The sequence below is a fragment of the Ceratina calcarata genome, unplaced genomic scaffold (assembly GCF_001652005.2).
Source record: "Ceratina calcarata isolate Rehan_Ccalc_2016 unplaced genomic scaffold, ASM165200v1 scaffold471.2, whole genome shotgun sequence".
In the NCBI taxonomy this organism is placed as follows: domain Eukaryota; kingdom Metazoa; phylum Arthropoda; class Insecta; order Hymenoptera; family Apidae; genus Ceratina; species Ceratina calcarata.
This window is the reverse complement of record NW_017171239.1, coordinates 619,547-633,616: the sequence shown is the minus strand read 5'-3', so window position 1 is coordinate 633,616 and position 14,070 is coordinate 619,547. Positions and strand designations below refer to the sequence as shown.

Here is a 14,070-nt window from a genome sequence, read left to right as displayed (position 1 = left end):
AAGAAACTTGATCAAAATAATCTTTTATTAAAACGGCTTGGAAGGACGTCTGTATTAAAAGAAATCTGCATCACTCTTAAGAAAATTTTCGGACCTTCTCAGAGAAAACCTATTTCGGGAATATTGCTTATGATCAAGGCCTCCTGTAATAAACAGTCATGTACAATTGATTGGCACAATAGCCTCATGCATAAACACATTGTGCCAAGGATAGAGTCTCACTAAACATAAGATTCATTTTTATTATGGATTATATGGATTTATGAATAATCTAACAATTGTAAAAAAAAACTCCGAGTCGCTTGTCTCTAGTTTTATTTTCTGTACTAATAGTGTAGATAAGATCTCACGTTTGTAGTTATCAAGGATTATTTGATATATAAACCTTGAGATACTATACTTAGAAATTTAGCGAGAAATCGTTCCCTACATGTACAAATAGTATGACCAATCTTTTATTTACGTTGCTTCGCTGTTACTAATTTGTATTCCCTTTTTAATCTCGGGAAAAAAATAAAAAGCTAATATGACAAGGTAGATACAAGCCACCATGAAAATGGATGAATTACACCAACACATTCTTAAAACGTTACGGAGGAAAATAGTGGCTGATATGGATGTACACAATAACGTCATAAAGCCGCTCCAATTAAGAGATATATTAACGGATCAGCATATAACAAAAATCGAAAGTGGCACTTCTAAAGAGCGCAGGGCTGAGATTCTATTAGATATACTTCCTAGGTAAAATGTTGTATATCAAATGTACAGATGGAACGTTATCAAAAACTTTGATAAGTCGTCGTATTTTAGCTGCGGACCAAATGCATTCAATTTCTTTCGCCAAGCCTTAAGGTTACATTACGAATGGTTGAGTGAGGAAATGGATAATCTCGAAATGAGCGGAAAGCCGTTTAATAACATAAAATACGGTGGTGCACCCGCGCTTCCTCCGATCTCACCGTCGACAGTCGAAAGACAGCAAAAGGTACGACCCGCGTGTACGATCGTATTTAATAGCTTTAGAATTGATCAATAATTGCGATATTTATGTGCATGCTCGAATGGGAATGGGAATTATGTAAGTCTAGAGGAAAATTTGTTAAACAACTTCTTATCGATCATGAATTATTTCGCTCTTTTGTAAAACCCAGGCTGTAATTGCAGATGAATCAGTTGAAAGAGCAACTTACAAAATTGCAACCGAATGGGTATATACTGTTACACGGTATGAAAGGTTTCGGTAGATCATGTTTAGCAGCCAGTACGCTGAACGATGTTGACTTCGTACGAAAGGAATTTAATGTACGTTTTCCTGGTAATAATAATAATCAATCGTAACTTGTATCTCAGCCGAGAGAATGAAAAGCAGCTCGTTAATTTCCTTTCAGAATGAAGTTTATTGGATTAAATTTGGGTATAAGCGTTCGATCGAAGAAGAAACATTGATTCAACTCATTAGGCTCTATCATCTTGTTAAGAATTTGGAAATACTGCCGCTATCGCCGCAATCGGAAATTAAAGGCTCATTGATCCATTTTTTGAAAGATTATTTCAATAAGCACCCCAATGCTTTGCTAATACTAGACGACGTTTGGGATCGAAGTATAATCGAAGCGTTCGATTTCGAATGTAAGACGTTAGTGATATCCACGAATCGCGAATATTTATGGGGTAAACGTCCATCTGTGATCCGGGTGAATATTTGTTTGATTCAAGTCTCAACTAAATATAGCGTCGCAGTGCATAATTCTAATTATATATTTATAGTTGAATGATGGATTTACCGAAGCAGAGACTTTAGGTCTTTTCGCCAAGGTACTGGATACCGAGGTAGAGTCGCTTCCGCAAGAAGCTAAACAAATTCATGCAGAATGTAAAGGCATGCCGTTATTAATATCTATGTTTTCTGCTCAATTCGAAGAGTTTAAGCATGACATGAGAATCAGTTCGAAGAGATGGCGATACTATTTAGAATCGTTGAAGAAGCACGACAAGAAGACTCGGTAATATCTTCACACGATTCCGTTTGGGACAGTCTTAAACGATGTTCTAATTTTACAGAGTGATCAAAGATTTTTGGGACATACAGAAAGGGATTTTTGATACGTGTATACAACAATTGTCGGTTGAAATGAGAAATCTTTATGAGGAATTAGTTATATTTAGGGAAGACGTTAACATAACTCCAGAGGTAAAGGATTGGTCGTTTTCATTTGTACTCGTGGATTAATCGTATGTCATACTTTCGTTTTATATTCACCTGCAGACGCTGAAAATTCTGTGGGAAGAGAACCCGTATCGAGTCGAAGAAATGATGCTCGATTTATGTCACAAGTCACTCGCTGCGAAAGAGTGGAACGATAAGTTAAACAGTTATATTTATGGTGTCCATGATTTGTTACTCTGTCATCTACGAGAAAAGTTCTCGCCGGACGATATAATAGAGAAGCATAAATCGTTAATAAAAAAATATCATGAATACTCCAATGGTGATTTCTCCAAATTACCTGGAGACAATTATAGCTACTCTTATATCGGATATCACTTGGAGCAAGCACGAATGTACGACGAGTTTCCACGGATATATTTAGACTTCGATTTTATCGAATCTGCGATCATTTACAGCGGTCTGAACAATCTTTTGATCGATTTTAACATTTATAAAAAATACATTACGAAAGATCATGATTCGGTCTATGAACTGCGTTTCCATGATTTGGAGAAGTTCTTAGAAGAACAGTCGAGTATTATAGCGGAGCACAGACGCAAACGATGCTTAGACATTGTACAAATAGCGATGAATCATCCTTATCAAGGGTACGTAAAAGATACCGCTATGAAACTTGCGGAAGAGAGATCCAATTGCTTATATATTCTTCATGATAAGAAATCACAAAACATGGACATGCCGATGAGCGAGGAAATGTCCACGGAAGTGGTGACGACGTGTTTCACGCACGATCCGGATCAGATCTTGTTCGGAAACAAAGTAGGTGAGATATACTCGTGGGACAGCGTCAATAAAAGGCAAACGCTTTTCTCCGGACACAGCAAGATGAGCTGCATAAAAAAAATTGTCGTGTCCAGCGACGGTGATTGCTTCCTGTCGTTAGACGATCAGGGCATAGTGAGGCTTTTTAAATTATCCGATGATGAGGACGAACAAGATAAATGTATACCTCCCAAACAGAAACAAGACTTTTGGCAAGGGATTTATACAAGCGAGATCCCCCATGACCACAGCTCGATGAAGTTCTCTGTTCCTGAACAAATCATATTGGACATGGTATTCGCTTACGATAACAGTCGCGTCGTAGCGTGTACAGACAAAGGTATGATAGTTGTTTGGGACCGGTTTGGAAACATGAAATGGCAGTGCCATTATCCGAACGGTAATAGTTATCTTAAATACGTTGCATTTACAACGGAGAGTAATTTGCTCCATGTAATGGATGAAGTTAACGGCGTTCTGATATCGTACAACAGAACCGACAAAGATTATAAATATCTATCGCAGTACAATCCGAATTTGGAGGGGAAGAAAATTATTTTTTTCCGTAACGCACCAGAACAAACTAATTCTTTATTAATCGTCACCGAGAAAAAAGCTGTTTACGTAAAGTTCTTTGTATCGACTAACAGTCTGATGCATCTGAGTATGCACAGTTACAAGAAGCAAGTAAGAGCTACTGTAGAAGATGAAAAGACCGTTTTTGTTTGCGCCAGCTTGACCAACGACGGACAATACATCGTTTTGGCCGATTCGAGTGGTTTTATAAACGTATGGGACGCGGAAGGTGGATTTCAGTCAGCGGTAGTTACTTACAAAAGTCGCGTTTCCTCTTTAGACACGTATTGGATGAAGGAAGGATATCACATTATCTGCGGTAGCCAGAATCGATTGCTACATAAATGGAAACTTCCAGTTGAAGGCACTTGTTTGACAACGAAGAAACCGTTGTTCGACGCGAAAGTACAAAAATTCGGTAGTGAACCGGACGTTATTGTTACGGAAACGCTCTCTAATACGATCGTCGTGTTAAACAATGATGTAAAAGTAGCAGAAACAGAACCGATTAATGGAAAGATAAATAATTTGATACTTCACGAGGGAACGATAATTTACGTAACTGATAAAGGCATGGTGAACATATTTGATATAAAAAGCAAGCAAAGTACCCCTGCATTACAATTCTCATCCTCTGTAGAATTGATAAAAATTTTAGATCTGAAATCGGACGTAGATAACAATTACGTAATCATCTGTAGAGAATCGAAAGAAAATTTAAGGGTATGGTACAAAATTTGTATTACGCTAGAGCTAAGAAAATTATCTTAATTTGTTAACCCGAGTGCATGTCACGCAGGTATGGAAAACCGGCAAGATATCGTATTTGGTTCTGAACGCAGGATACGTTATCTCGATTCATAAGATCGACGAGGAGAACCTAGTAACGGTAACTAAAAATGGTGTAATAACGGTTTGGCGCGTCGATGGTACGAACTGGATACCCATAGACCAAGTAAAAATCGGGAACTCGATAACTAGCAGTTCTAGTTGCTTGAGTTATCAGAAAAATTATCTAATCGTGCTGAACGAAAACGGATGCGTGGTCGTTTATAAACTCTATAACCAAACGATCACGTTTCCACCGAATATAAAAGTAACGGAATATTGTAGAAAAATATATTCGCATAAATTGAGATGCTGCGAAATTTCACAGAATGAAAAGTACTTAGCTATAGGTTTCGAAAATGGACACATTTCTGTAAGTTCCCTTTTCGCACCTTATTTATTCCACTATGTATATAATACAACACTATTAAATTGTAGATCATTGATGTATCAATGACAAGCGAGATATGCCAATTGCACTTCCATACGGACCCCGTTACTCAACTAAATTGGGCACCGTCCTCGATCGAGGTTCCAATCCTCCTTTCCGTAAGTTCCGATGAAATAGTTTGGTGGAACATTATTTTAGCTATGAACAGTTCAAAGAAGAAAAAGAGTGGGATGAATCGCAGCATTAGTACTCCTTTTCCCAACGGTGATAAAATGGACGACTCTCTATGTATGTCTACTAGCCAAAGCGTAGATTCCGGTATGTATGAGATGCAATCGGAAAATAGTGGTACCTCAAATGTGGGGTACGATTCGACGAAATTCTGGAAGTCTAAAAAAGGTAAGGACCCTAAACATCCAGCTCTATTGGCTGTCGTCGAATTGTCATCGAATTTCTTTGCGAAAGTATGCGTGTCTGCCGATTTTACTAGATTCGTTACCGTCGACATATATGGTTCTATCAGTACTTTTACACTGTGCGGATATAATTAACGATAGTCATTTTAATTAGATAGTTTTACAATTCAATTTATACAAAAGAAGAAACGATTACGAATTTTAAAGACGGTAGACATGGCTACTAAAAAGAAAATGTAATTGTACGAACGAGTTTATACACATGGTTTAATCGTTGCTCAAGACTACTTGTCAACTCTGTAATAGTGTTCTGACTCTACTGCCATTTTGCATCCTTTTGACAACCACATTTTATAATACAATTTTTAAGCAGATTTGGAAAACGTTTTCGAAATAGCTATGCTCGAATTACTCAAGTTATCGAACGATTTTCATGACCGCGTTTTATTCTGCTCAATCTCTGTACAAATGATTTCTTTCTACATATATGAACGACGTGTCTTTACATTTTTTAAGGAACTATGTCCCAGTTTAACGTGAGGTATATGCGTTCGATACATCGGATTTTAGTATTTAGCATAGATACATGCAATATAGGATGTATTTTAGTATTCTATAATTTACGCAAATAAGCGTAATTATATTCTATCGCAGAAATGAACAAAAAAAAGTCGATTGTGATTTAATACTTAGAAATGTTATTATACGTAAACGTTATGCAAATATTCGTAATGATAAAATTTATTTTCTATTTTATGATAGATAACTATATCCGTTTTGTATTATCAAGTGCTATAGCGTAATTCTACGAGTTATCGATATGGAAGATACAAACGTTTTACTTTTGTTAATTGTTCGAACGTGTAACATGTTAAAAGCTGAGATCATTCGATTCAGGATATAGACATGAAATATCGCTAGATAATTAATATTTTACGGACTATAAAGGACTTCCATATCTTCGACTTTTGTTCATGTATTGAACTATAAAGTCAATTTGTACCAGTTTTTACTGGTATGTTACACTATGTGCCTTAAATGTATGATAATATGAGAAATTTATCTGTAACGTAAGTTAAATTTTTATGGAATTTGCTATTTCTATATCAATTTGCAATTATTCAGTTTATAGCACAGTTTCACTTGAACGTTCCATTTGCGCATTTATTTTAATTAATGAAATATTACTATTATGCTTTCTGTTCAATATCGCATATCTTTTTTCGACTTTTTATTGCTGTTGCATTACGAAATGTTCCAGCAAGATAAATACTTCAATGGAAAGATGATGTATGGAACGAAGGTTGTCGATATTTGTTGGTAAAATTTTAAAAAATTGAACAAAATTTTATATTGAATAGATAGCATATACTTCGGCGTGTACTTCGCGATTGCGTACATGTCAAAGTATCTACTGATATCTTGTGATATACGAATACATTGAATGTATTCGGGTAAACTGTGGTGCAATTCACGAGAGATGTGAAAAATATCCGTTGCTCGCGAGAGAACGGATCGGTACTCAATTGCCCTGAACAAACTCTGTACTCTCTCTTTCTCGCCGAGCTCATTTTTTTATAACATATATTGAATTATTACTTTTTTACAATTTACTTGGAGTTAAGGAAATTGTATACATTTAAACATGAATAAAACTTTGTAAATACATACGTTTGTACTATATGTGATATACGAGTTTTCCCACGAGATCAACGGACTGAAAACGGAATTATGTTTGCAGTCCGACGCTGCTGCCTGTGTTGCGAAGCACAACAAACTGCACGTGGTCGAAACGTATTATTAATAGGATTGAATGACCACGAGTTGGCATTAAGTAGAACGTGCAATTTTATGCTCTAGGCCAATGTCGGCTAGTGTATTCTAGCACGCGTGTCGATAGTATTATTATCAGTAAGCTTATAAATTGAACTAAAAGTGCTCTTCAACGTAAACGAAGTCTTTTGAATATCTAATGGAAATTTTCATGCATAGCGAGTATCTGGCGATATTAACGCTAGCCGATAATTCCTCGTTAATTAGGGATCGCTAATTGTTCAACATTTAATCGATTAAACTACGATGCGTTCGTAATGAGGCTCTAAATAAATCCTTGTGTGCGCAAACGATGTACGTACCAACGTACGTACACGCGGCACAGGGAGTAATACATAATCTCGCGTGTATTACGTATTACGTACGGCCTGAGCGCCTGGGTCCCGGAAATCAGTGCGGGGAAAAGGGAAGTGGATCGTGCTCGTATACTCGCACGGCTACCAATCGCGGCACATCGCGATATTCAGTCTCAGTGTGCGGATCGTCCTGTCCCTTGTCATTTCCACGTTCACTCGTACTGACTGTGGCATCGTGGCATCTCTGTCTTCTTCTCTCATACTACCGTTCAATCCGTGTGAACGTGTGAAAGAACAATGTCGCTCGTTTATAAAAATACGATGAACACGATTGGCAAGTTCGTGCCTGCGAAGTTCCAGCCACTGTGGAATCACCCAGCTGGTTAGTACGTTACTACATCGACGAACATTTACATTTTTCAAATAGTAACACGTGCGTGCATCGTGACTACGCGCCCATGCCCACCGCGAAACCGTTCACTCCGCTAAAACACATATCGTGTCGGTCGTGAAATTTTACACCTTTTTCGTCGCATGCTTGCCCGGATATCAGACAGTACGAACTCCTCGGATTGGACTTGACCGCCGTCTAACGCGCGTGCACACATAAATCAATGTCACACCCGCGACACAGTGCCCTACATTCTAGGGCTGGTACTTTCATGCATTTTTCATCCTCTGCGCCCGGGGATTTTCGTAATGCCAATTGAAAAAATCGCGATAACTCGCTGATATCTGTTAAACAAGAGCGTCGTTCGTAGCAGACGAAATTTTTTGTGATTGGGTTTTGAAACTAGATTGAGTAACGTGCGCGCCTGTTATGAAATACATTTTTATCATAGTACAAAGTCAAAATTAAAGAACATTCGCTTGTCGTTATCGCTGTGTCATGCCATCGCTCTCATGTCATTCGGCGTAGTCATAAACGGTGTTTACTAATGTGATACCGGAAATATTAAAAGGAATAACGTAACAGTAGTATCGACCTATTTTCCCCTTTCAGGTCCGCAGACAATATTCTTCTGGGCACCGGCTTTTAAATGGGTCAGTAATATCCTTGAAACTGTCACGTCTCGCTCAGTGATCGGGTAATAAGTCAGAAAGAAAATCGTTGATTGTACATACATGTTTCCAATAATAACAATCTAGACGATACGAACCGGATCGTAATGCAGCTCGACGCTTTATATTTCTGGCTGCGGTAAACGTTACAAAAATATTCCTTAACCATGAAGACGTTTGTATTTTCGTGGACTCAGTCCAAATGTGACGTCGAAGCTCACGCGCGACGATCGTTACGAAAGATACAACGAATATCGTTCACAACGCGTTCAATCGACCATTCCCAGACTGCATTACTCTGCTACGTAATCGATAACCCGTAGCAGCAGCGGTGTAATGTTGAAAACGGGATCAAGGTACTAAGTATCGAAACACGCGTCGAAGTTCATGTCGTAAAATTTCACGAATTAGCGATTCTTCGAATGGAAGTAACGCGCGCGCATCTCTCGAATCGCGGTCGATTTAGCTGAATATAGGTCAACCTTTTAAAGTGAACAGTCAGAACGCGATCCGCATTGTTAACTCTCTCACTATTCGTCTTTCCTTGCAACGGAATGCTCGTTATTCTCGTCGTCCTTTTTTTCCCATCCCCGTTACGTATACCTCGCTGTTAGCGTACACGCGTCGTCACGTAAAATCGAATTTTTACAAATTACAGGGCCTCGTGATGGCTGGCCTCGGTGATCTGCAGAGGCCGGCGAGTCAGATCTCTATCAGCCAATCGACTGCTTTGGGTATCACCGGTGTAATCTGGACCAGATACTCCTTAGCGATTACTCCGAAAAACTGGAGCCTCTTCAGCGTAAATCTGTTCGTCGCGATAACGTCTCTGTACCAAGTCAGCCGAGGAATAATGTGAGCCTCGTCGTTCTCGAATTATATACATGCTCTCTTGCAATCATATTAAGTTCCTGTATTTTCAGGTATCAACGCGAACAACAGGCCGCTGTACAGGCAGCAGCGTCGGCAAAATAGCGACTATATAAATAATACACATTCCTAGGTATATAAATACTAAATGTATATACTTCGAATATCGAGAATAATTTAGCGACTTGCGTTACACGATTCCAAACGAATGCAAATTTAAAAAGACAACGCAGGTTCATAGGCAATTCTTGATCGAATTTTTACCACACGTCGAAACTCCGCTAGTAAAATTGATCAGACGATTAGACTCTAGGAATCGGAAATACACAATTATATTAATATCAGGAAACAAGGGATTCAAGTATGAAAAGGGATGAAACTGTAATATAAACGACTTCGATTTAAAAACGCTACAAAATGTTCGTATTAGGCTGTGATGTCGAACATAAGGTGCTGTTCGTATCCTTGCTCCAATAGTGATTCATGAATTTAATATCTTCAACACTTGACTACCAAAATGTACGCATAAATCATGATTCCAGAAAGCAGTACAACATTTAAGGGCATACATATGTATCGTAAACCAAAATGCCAATCGATGGTACGTCAGTTCGTAGTAACATAGTCATAGCGTAAAAGTCTACCACCGATTAATAACGTACAACATAACGATTCGCAACACTGATGCTGAAGTCCTCGAAGAAGTAGGAAATGTACAAATTATACATACCGTGTTCGATAATGTTGTAATTGCCTTGTATAAATAATAAAATAATATATTTTTATAAAAAAAATGAAGACACCACGGTTCTGCAACTTATTTGAGTCCGTTTCCATCTATTAATACCATCTTCAAGTGGAATTTGAAACGTGAGATTAAACCAGACTACGAGCTCTCGGTTCATCATATTTCGCGCACATTTAAATCGATTACGGCGTTGCTTTCATTCGTTCCCGTTCAAGGTTAGTGGCGACGCCACCTCCTGAAAACGGCGGCGCACGTTGCGCAGAACAGAGTGCGTCGTGGTACTCGTATAGATCAGTGGTCATCGCCGTCGCATGGAAAATCCGCGCAGTTCGTGGTTGCGCGACCATCGAAGAGGACAGGTCTCTACACACATTCGGTCCCGTAAGGGTTTCAGTGACGTTTGTGCTAGCGTAGGAGATAGGCAGAGGAAGGAAGATTGACATATTAAGCACATACACCAGTGTGAACCGATTGTCGCATTGATCATCGAAGATGTTCACCGGGTTAACGAATCAGATGTCTACATGGATGGGCAAGAAGGGAGAGGAAGCCGGCCCGGAGATGCCGGCTCCCGAGAAGATTCCCGTCGCTGAAGGCGAAGATGCAAATAAAAATAGGTGAGCATTAACCTACAATTCTGTTGTCAGACATAGCGAAGTCATTCGACGTAAATTGTAAGTCATCGCGTTTCATCGTTTCGGAAAGCAAGTTAATCTAGTTTATCACTGGAAACAGCGTCGTTTTGCCAGCTACGGAAAAATGCGCAATTGCATTCAAGCGACACTGGCTTTCCTTGAACAAACGTACAGCGAGTCCGTACGTGCGAATCGTGTTAATTCTCAATTGAATTTGAAAACGTATTAGGTACACAGCGTTCCTGCGCACCTATGCGACGCGTTGAAACTTTCAGATTCGATCCCGGTTGCATTTTTGAAATCAGATCGATAGCATTCGTCTCTACGCTTACATAAAATGTATACAGTTACGTCGTACGCGACGGTGTAACAACGTCCAGTGAACCAAAATCAGGTTATGTCTGAAATGCATTCGTGCTTAAGCTTCGCCTGCGGTATGTCGCAGTTGTCAATAACTGCCGCAGTTATAGATAGTCTTATCTACAATTTGCGGGATTATTAACAAACAATAATACCTATTTAACACTGTGAATAATACATATTTTTGGAAGATACATTGTGTCGCTCGACACAAATTTTCCTCAATAGTCCCTAATTTTCGCTTCGTTTTATGGATCGATATCAGATGCATATTAAAGTGTCTGAATGTTACATCACGCTTCCCTTGCTGCCGTACATTTTTAGATGAAGTATTTTTAACCTCATTCATGTCAAAATGTCTGGGATTAATTAATTACAATTACACCTTTCTTATCGTATTCCATTACGTAATATCAGTCATTATTTGTATCTTCATCGTCAAATATTGACTTACACAGAAGCATATTTCTGTCAACGTGAAATACGTAGTTTCTCTCCCAGATTCTTTTTTTACGAGAGAAGGAAACTCGATTTCTGTTTTTCATCGAACGGAGTGTTCTTTGTTCATCAAAATCAAGATTCATTCCCAATTTCACCCGTTAATTCGATTCCCTCGTATCCGAGTAGTATACATTTTTATTGAGACAACGTAGGTAGCTTTTCCAGGCAAATATGTTTTCGAGCTTCCTTTTAATTTCCGCGAAAAGGTGAAACGAAGAAAAAGACGATTAGGAAAATAGTCGCTTTCACCGCAACAAATCCTCGGCCGTTCCTCGGTAAATGACGATGCACATTTTAATAATGCCGAATTCAGTTATGTCGTACATGAACGTTTCAGCGTGAATGAATTGGAACGAATTTCTCTGTTCAGACAATGTTTTTTTCGAAATTGTTCGATAACGCTGTATGCGGATATTTGATTGAATGACGAAGAGATGGAGGATTCGGGATCCATTCGTGTAAAAAGAAACAGGAATGTTTCTATAAAACCGAGGGAGATGGTGGTTCGTAATCTTTTATATAGGTCGCAATCGATAGCGCGGTCACCCTCCCACGAAACTGTTAAATTTCGTATAATAAGACCTCCTGCTTCCTTTTTTACTCCGTTTTACATCCTCTCATCTTTCCTCGTTCCGTTAAAGGTAGGGAGGGGAATTTGTAATTCGACATTTATTGTTACATCTCATCGCGAGTTATTGTATTGTGTCGCGCGTTACTGATAAATGTCGTTGCATGCAAAGCGTAATCGCATGGGAACACAGCAAGCAGGTAATTCAGAATAATTGCATCTGCTCGGTGCGAATCTAATACCGGTTATTAAAGAGCACCGCTCGTATATACGCTGTCGGTGAACAGAGAACATTCAGGGATGCTATTAACGATTTGCATGATTAATAAACTGTTTAACTAATAACAATCGGGAGGAGTCTCCCCACGAATGCTAAAGAGCATCTAGCGTCATTGTTTTTGATGAAACATTCGTCTGAATAGTTTACTATTCAACCTTATCTTGGCCCAAGTAACTTGGTGCCCGAAGTGAAATTTTTCACGTTCTTTACTGGAGAACCTTTTTAATTGGCCATGATTATCACCTCAATGAATCAGTTACAAAAGATGCGGTTCTAAATAAGTTATAGCCGCACTCGGTCACGTTGCTCGTTGTTAGTAACTAGCTATCATATTTCAGTACTTAATGTAAAAAATGTTGGTAAAATTGTTTCACTAAATATTTATTAAAAGTATTCCATTTCAAGTAATCGTGATACAATAGACTGAAATGTGCGTTGTATTTCTTGTTCCAGTCCGACTAAAGGCGGAAGCAAGCTGGATATGCTGGTTGGCGTGAAGTCTCAAATGACGGGCTGGTTTACTGGTATTCCGGGTCTGAGCCGTGGACAAGGAGGCGAAGGTGAAGCACAGCCCGGAGCTCCGAACGATGCGCAGGTATTGCAAAACACCGAGGCTGCTCCCGCCGAGGAACCGACGAAAGACGACGACGCCAGTAGGTAAGAACTTTTCATGAACTCCATAAATAAAATACCGTTTCGTTAAGTTCAGAAAATTTTAAGTGAAACTTGAACGTTTAAAATCGACTCTCACTTATCTATAAACCTAAACTTGTCGAACAGTCAAAGACAGACTGAAAAGTTTTTACAATACGCTTTCGAATTGATTTGGTTAATGCCTGATACACAAGGTAAGCGTTAATTTATGAAATTAAAAGTAGCTTAAACTCTCTTCTCATAAATCATGTTCATTATCTCATCGTCTAACACTTAACGCGTATAGATAATTAATATTCCTTCTTCTGTACATTCACTTGCGTTTCATTGCGTTGAACCTTCCGAAGAACGTAAGTTCTATAAGTATAATGCACGGCAAAGCGAGTTAGTTTATAGTTTATTCGTGTGCTCCTTTCGTTTTATTTACAGTGCTACTGGCGGCGCGGATAGTGGTCCCGCGAGTTTAGAAGGCTCTCCATCCGAGGATAAGAACGGACAGGCATTCGGCGGCGGTGAGTTTCTCACACGTTTTTTCCTCCATTTTATTTCTCTCCTCTCTCTCCATTCTTCTTCATTTTTTCTTGCGACTCGAGTCATATTTTACGTCGCGACGGAACCATCTCTTCGAGCGCGTATGTTTTTAAACCGAATTTTATTCGTTCCCAAGTACGGCAACGCGATTTTTCCCTCGGGTTGTAGGGACAGCGAAATTTTCCTTCCGTAGATTTTATCAATAATATTTGTTATCGGAGGTTGAAATATTTCATTTTCAATTATCGCGGATTGCCTACTATTTGGGAAACTCGTTTCTACATACCTGCGCGTGAAAAATATTTGCGTGTCTAGCGGAAGCAAACGAACGAGAATGTAAGCGAAAATATGAAAATAGCTCGATTTAACGCAAATATCGCAAGATATTTGGACGTGAGATACGTGGCAATAACTTGAAACACGGTGCCTCGTTAGACCATGTCGGTTCCATTGATGCCGAACGGCGTGAGATAATGAAGTCCTGCTCCTTAATTTGCAAACCGTTTCGTGTAACTCCACGTGAGAC

General features: G+C 39.0%; 3 protein-coding genes across 9 annotated transcripts in view; all 3 read left to right on the top strand.

Annotated features, from left to right (window-relative positions):
* Positions 1–7,147, top strand: part of LOC108627465 (Death-associated APAF1-related killer) — an 8,586-nt gene extending 1,439 nt beyond the window's left edge. Inside the window, exons 2-10 of one of the 4 annotated variants that reach the window (XM_018028755.2) lie at positions 522–744; positions 814–988; positions 1,177–1,305; positions 1,392–1,697; positions 1,771–2,006; positions 2,065–2,194; positions 2,270–4,294; positions 4,371–4,772; positions 4,838–7,147. In XM_018028755.2, the coding sequence (XP_017884244.1) occupies positions 551–744; positions 814–988; positions 1,177–1,305; positions 1,392–1,697; positions 1,771–2,006; positions 2,065–2,194; positions 2,270–4,294; positions 4,371–4,772; positions 4,838–5,341 (4,101 nt within the window). In that variant the 5' untranslated portion in view covers positions 522–550 and the 3' untranslated portion in view covers positions 5,342–7,147. Of the gene's footprint in view, positions 1–6; positions 745–813; positions 1,082–1,167; positions 1,306–1,391; positions 1,698–1,770; positions 2,007–2,064; positions 2,195–2,269; positions 4,295–4,370; positions 4,773–4,837 lie in introns of those variants that run through there. The other 3 variants (XM_018028753.2, XM_018028754.2, XM_018028756.2) reach the window with 3 other exon arrangements.
* A 426-nt stretch (positions 7,148–7,573) lies between these two features.
* On the top strand, positions 7,574–9,905 carry LOC108627464 (mitochondrial pyruvate carrier 2). The gene is made up of 4 exons (XM_018028752.2): positions 7,574–7,717; positions 8,339–8,379; positions 9,056–9,252; positions 9,321–9,905. Exons 1-4 carry the CDS (start codon positions 7,633–7,635, stop codon positions 9,370–9,372), a joined length of 375 nt encoding a protein of 124 aa, XP_017884241.1. The 5' UTR covers positions 7,574–7,632; the 3' UTR covers positions 9,373–9,905.
* A 403-nt stretch (positions 9,906–10,308) lies between these two features.
* The window catches only part of Sap47 (Synapse-associated protein 47kD), a 47,361-nt gene continuing 43,599 nt past the window's right edge, over positions 10,309–14,070 (top strand). Inside the window, exons 1-4 of one of the 4 annotated variants that reach the window (XM_026815616.1) lie at positions 10,309–10,632; positions 12,813–13,016; positions 13,361–13,363; positions 13,443–13,525. In XM_026815616.1, coding sequence (XP_026671417.1) covers positions 10,508–10,632; positions 12,813–13,016; positions 13,361–13,363; positions 13,443–13,525 — 415 coding nt within the window. In that variant the 5' untranslated portion in view covers positions 10,309–10,507. The remainder of the gene's footprint in view (positions 10,633–12,812; positions 13,017–13,360; positions 13,364–13,442; positions 13,526–14,070) is intronic. The other 3 variants (XM_018028719.2, XM_026815617.1, XM_018028720.2) reach the window with 3 other exon arrangements.

Coding starts and splice junctions, on each gene's coding strand:
- LOC108627464 (XM_018028752.2), top strand. CDS start 7,633: ATGTCGCTCGTTTATAAAAATACGATGAACACGATTGGCAAGTTCGTG. Junction 7,718..8,338: donor ACTGTGGAATCACCCAGCTG/GTTAGTACGTTA, acceptor TTCCCCTTTCAG/GTCCGCAGACAATATTCTTC. Junction 9,253..9,320: donor CAAGTCAGCCGAGGAATAAT/GTGAGCCTCGTC, acceptor CTGTATTTTCAG/GTATCAACGCGAACAACAGG.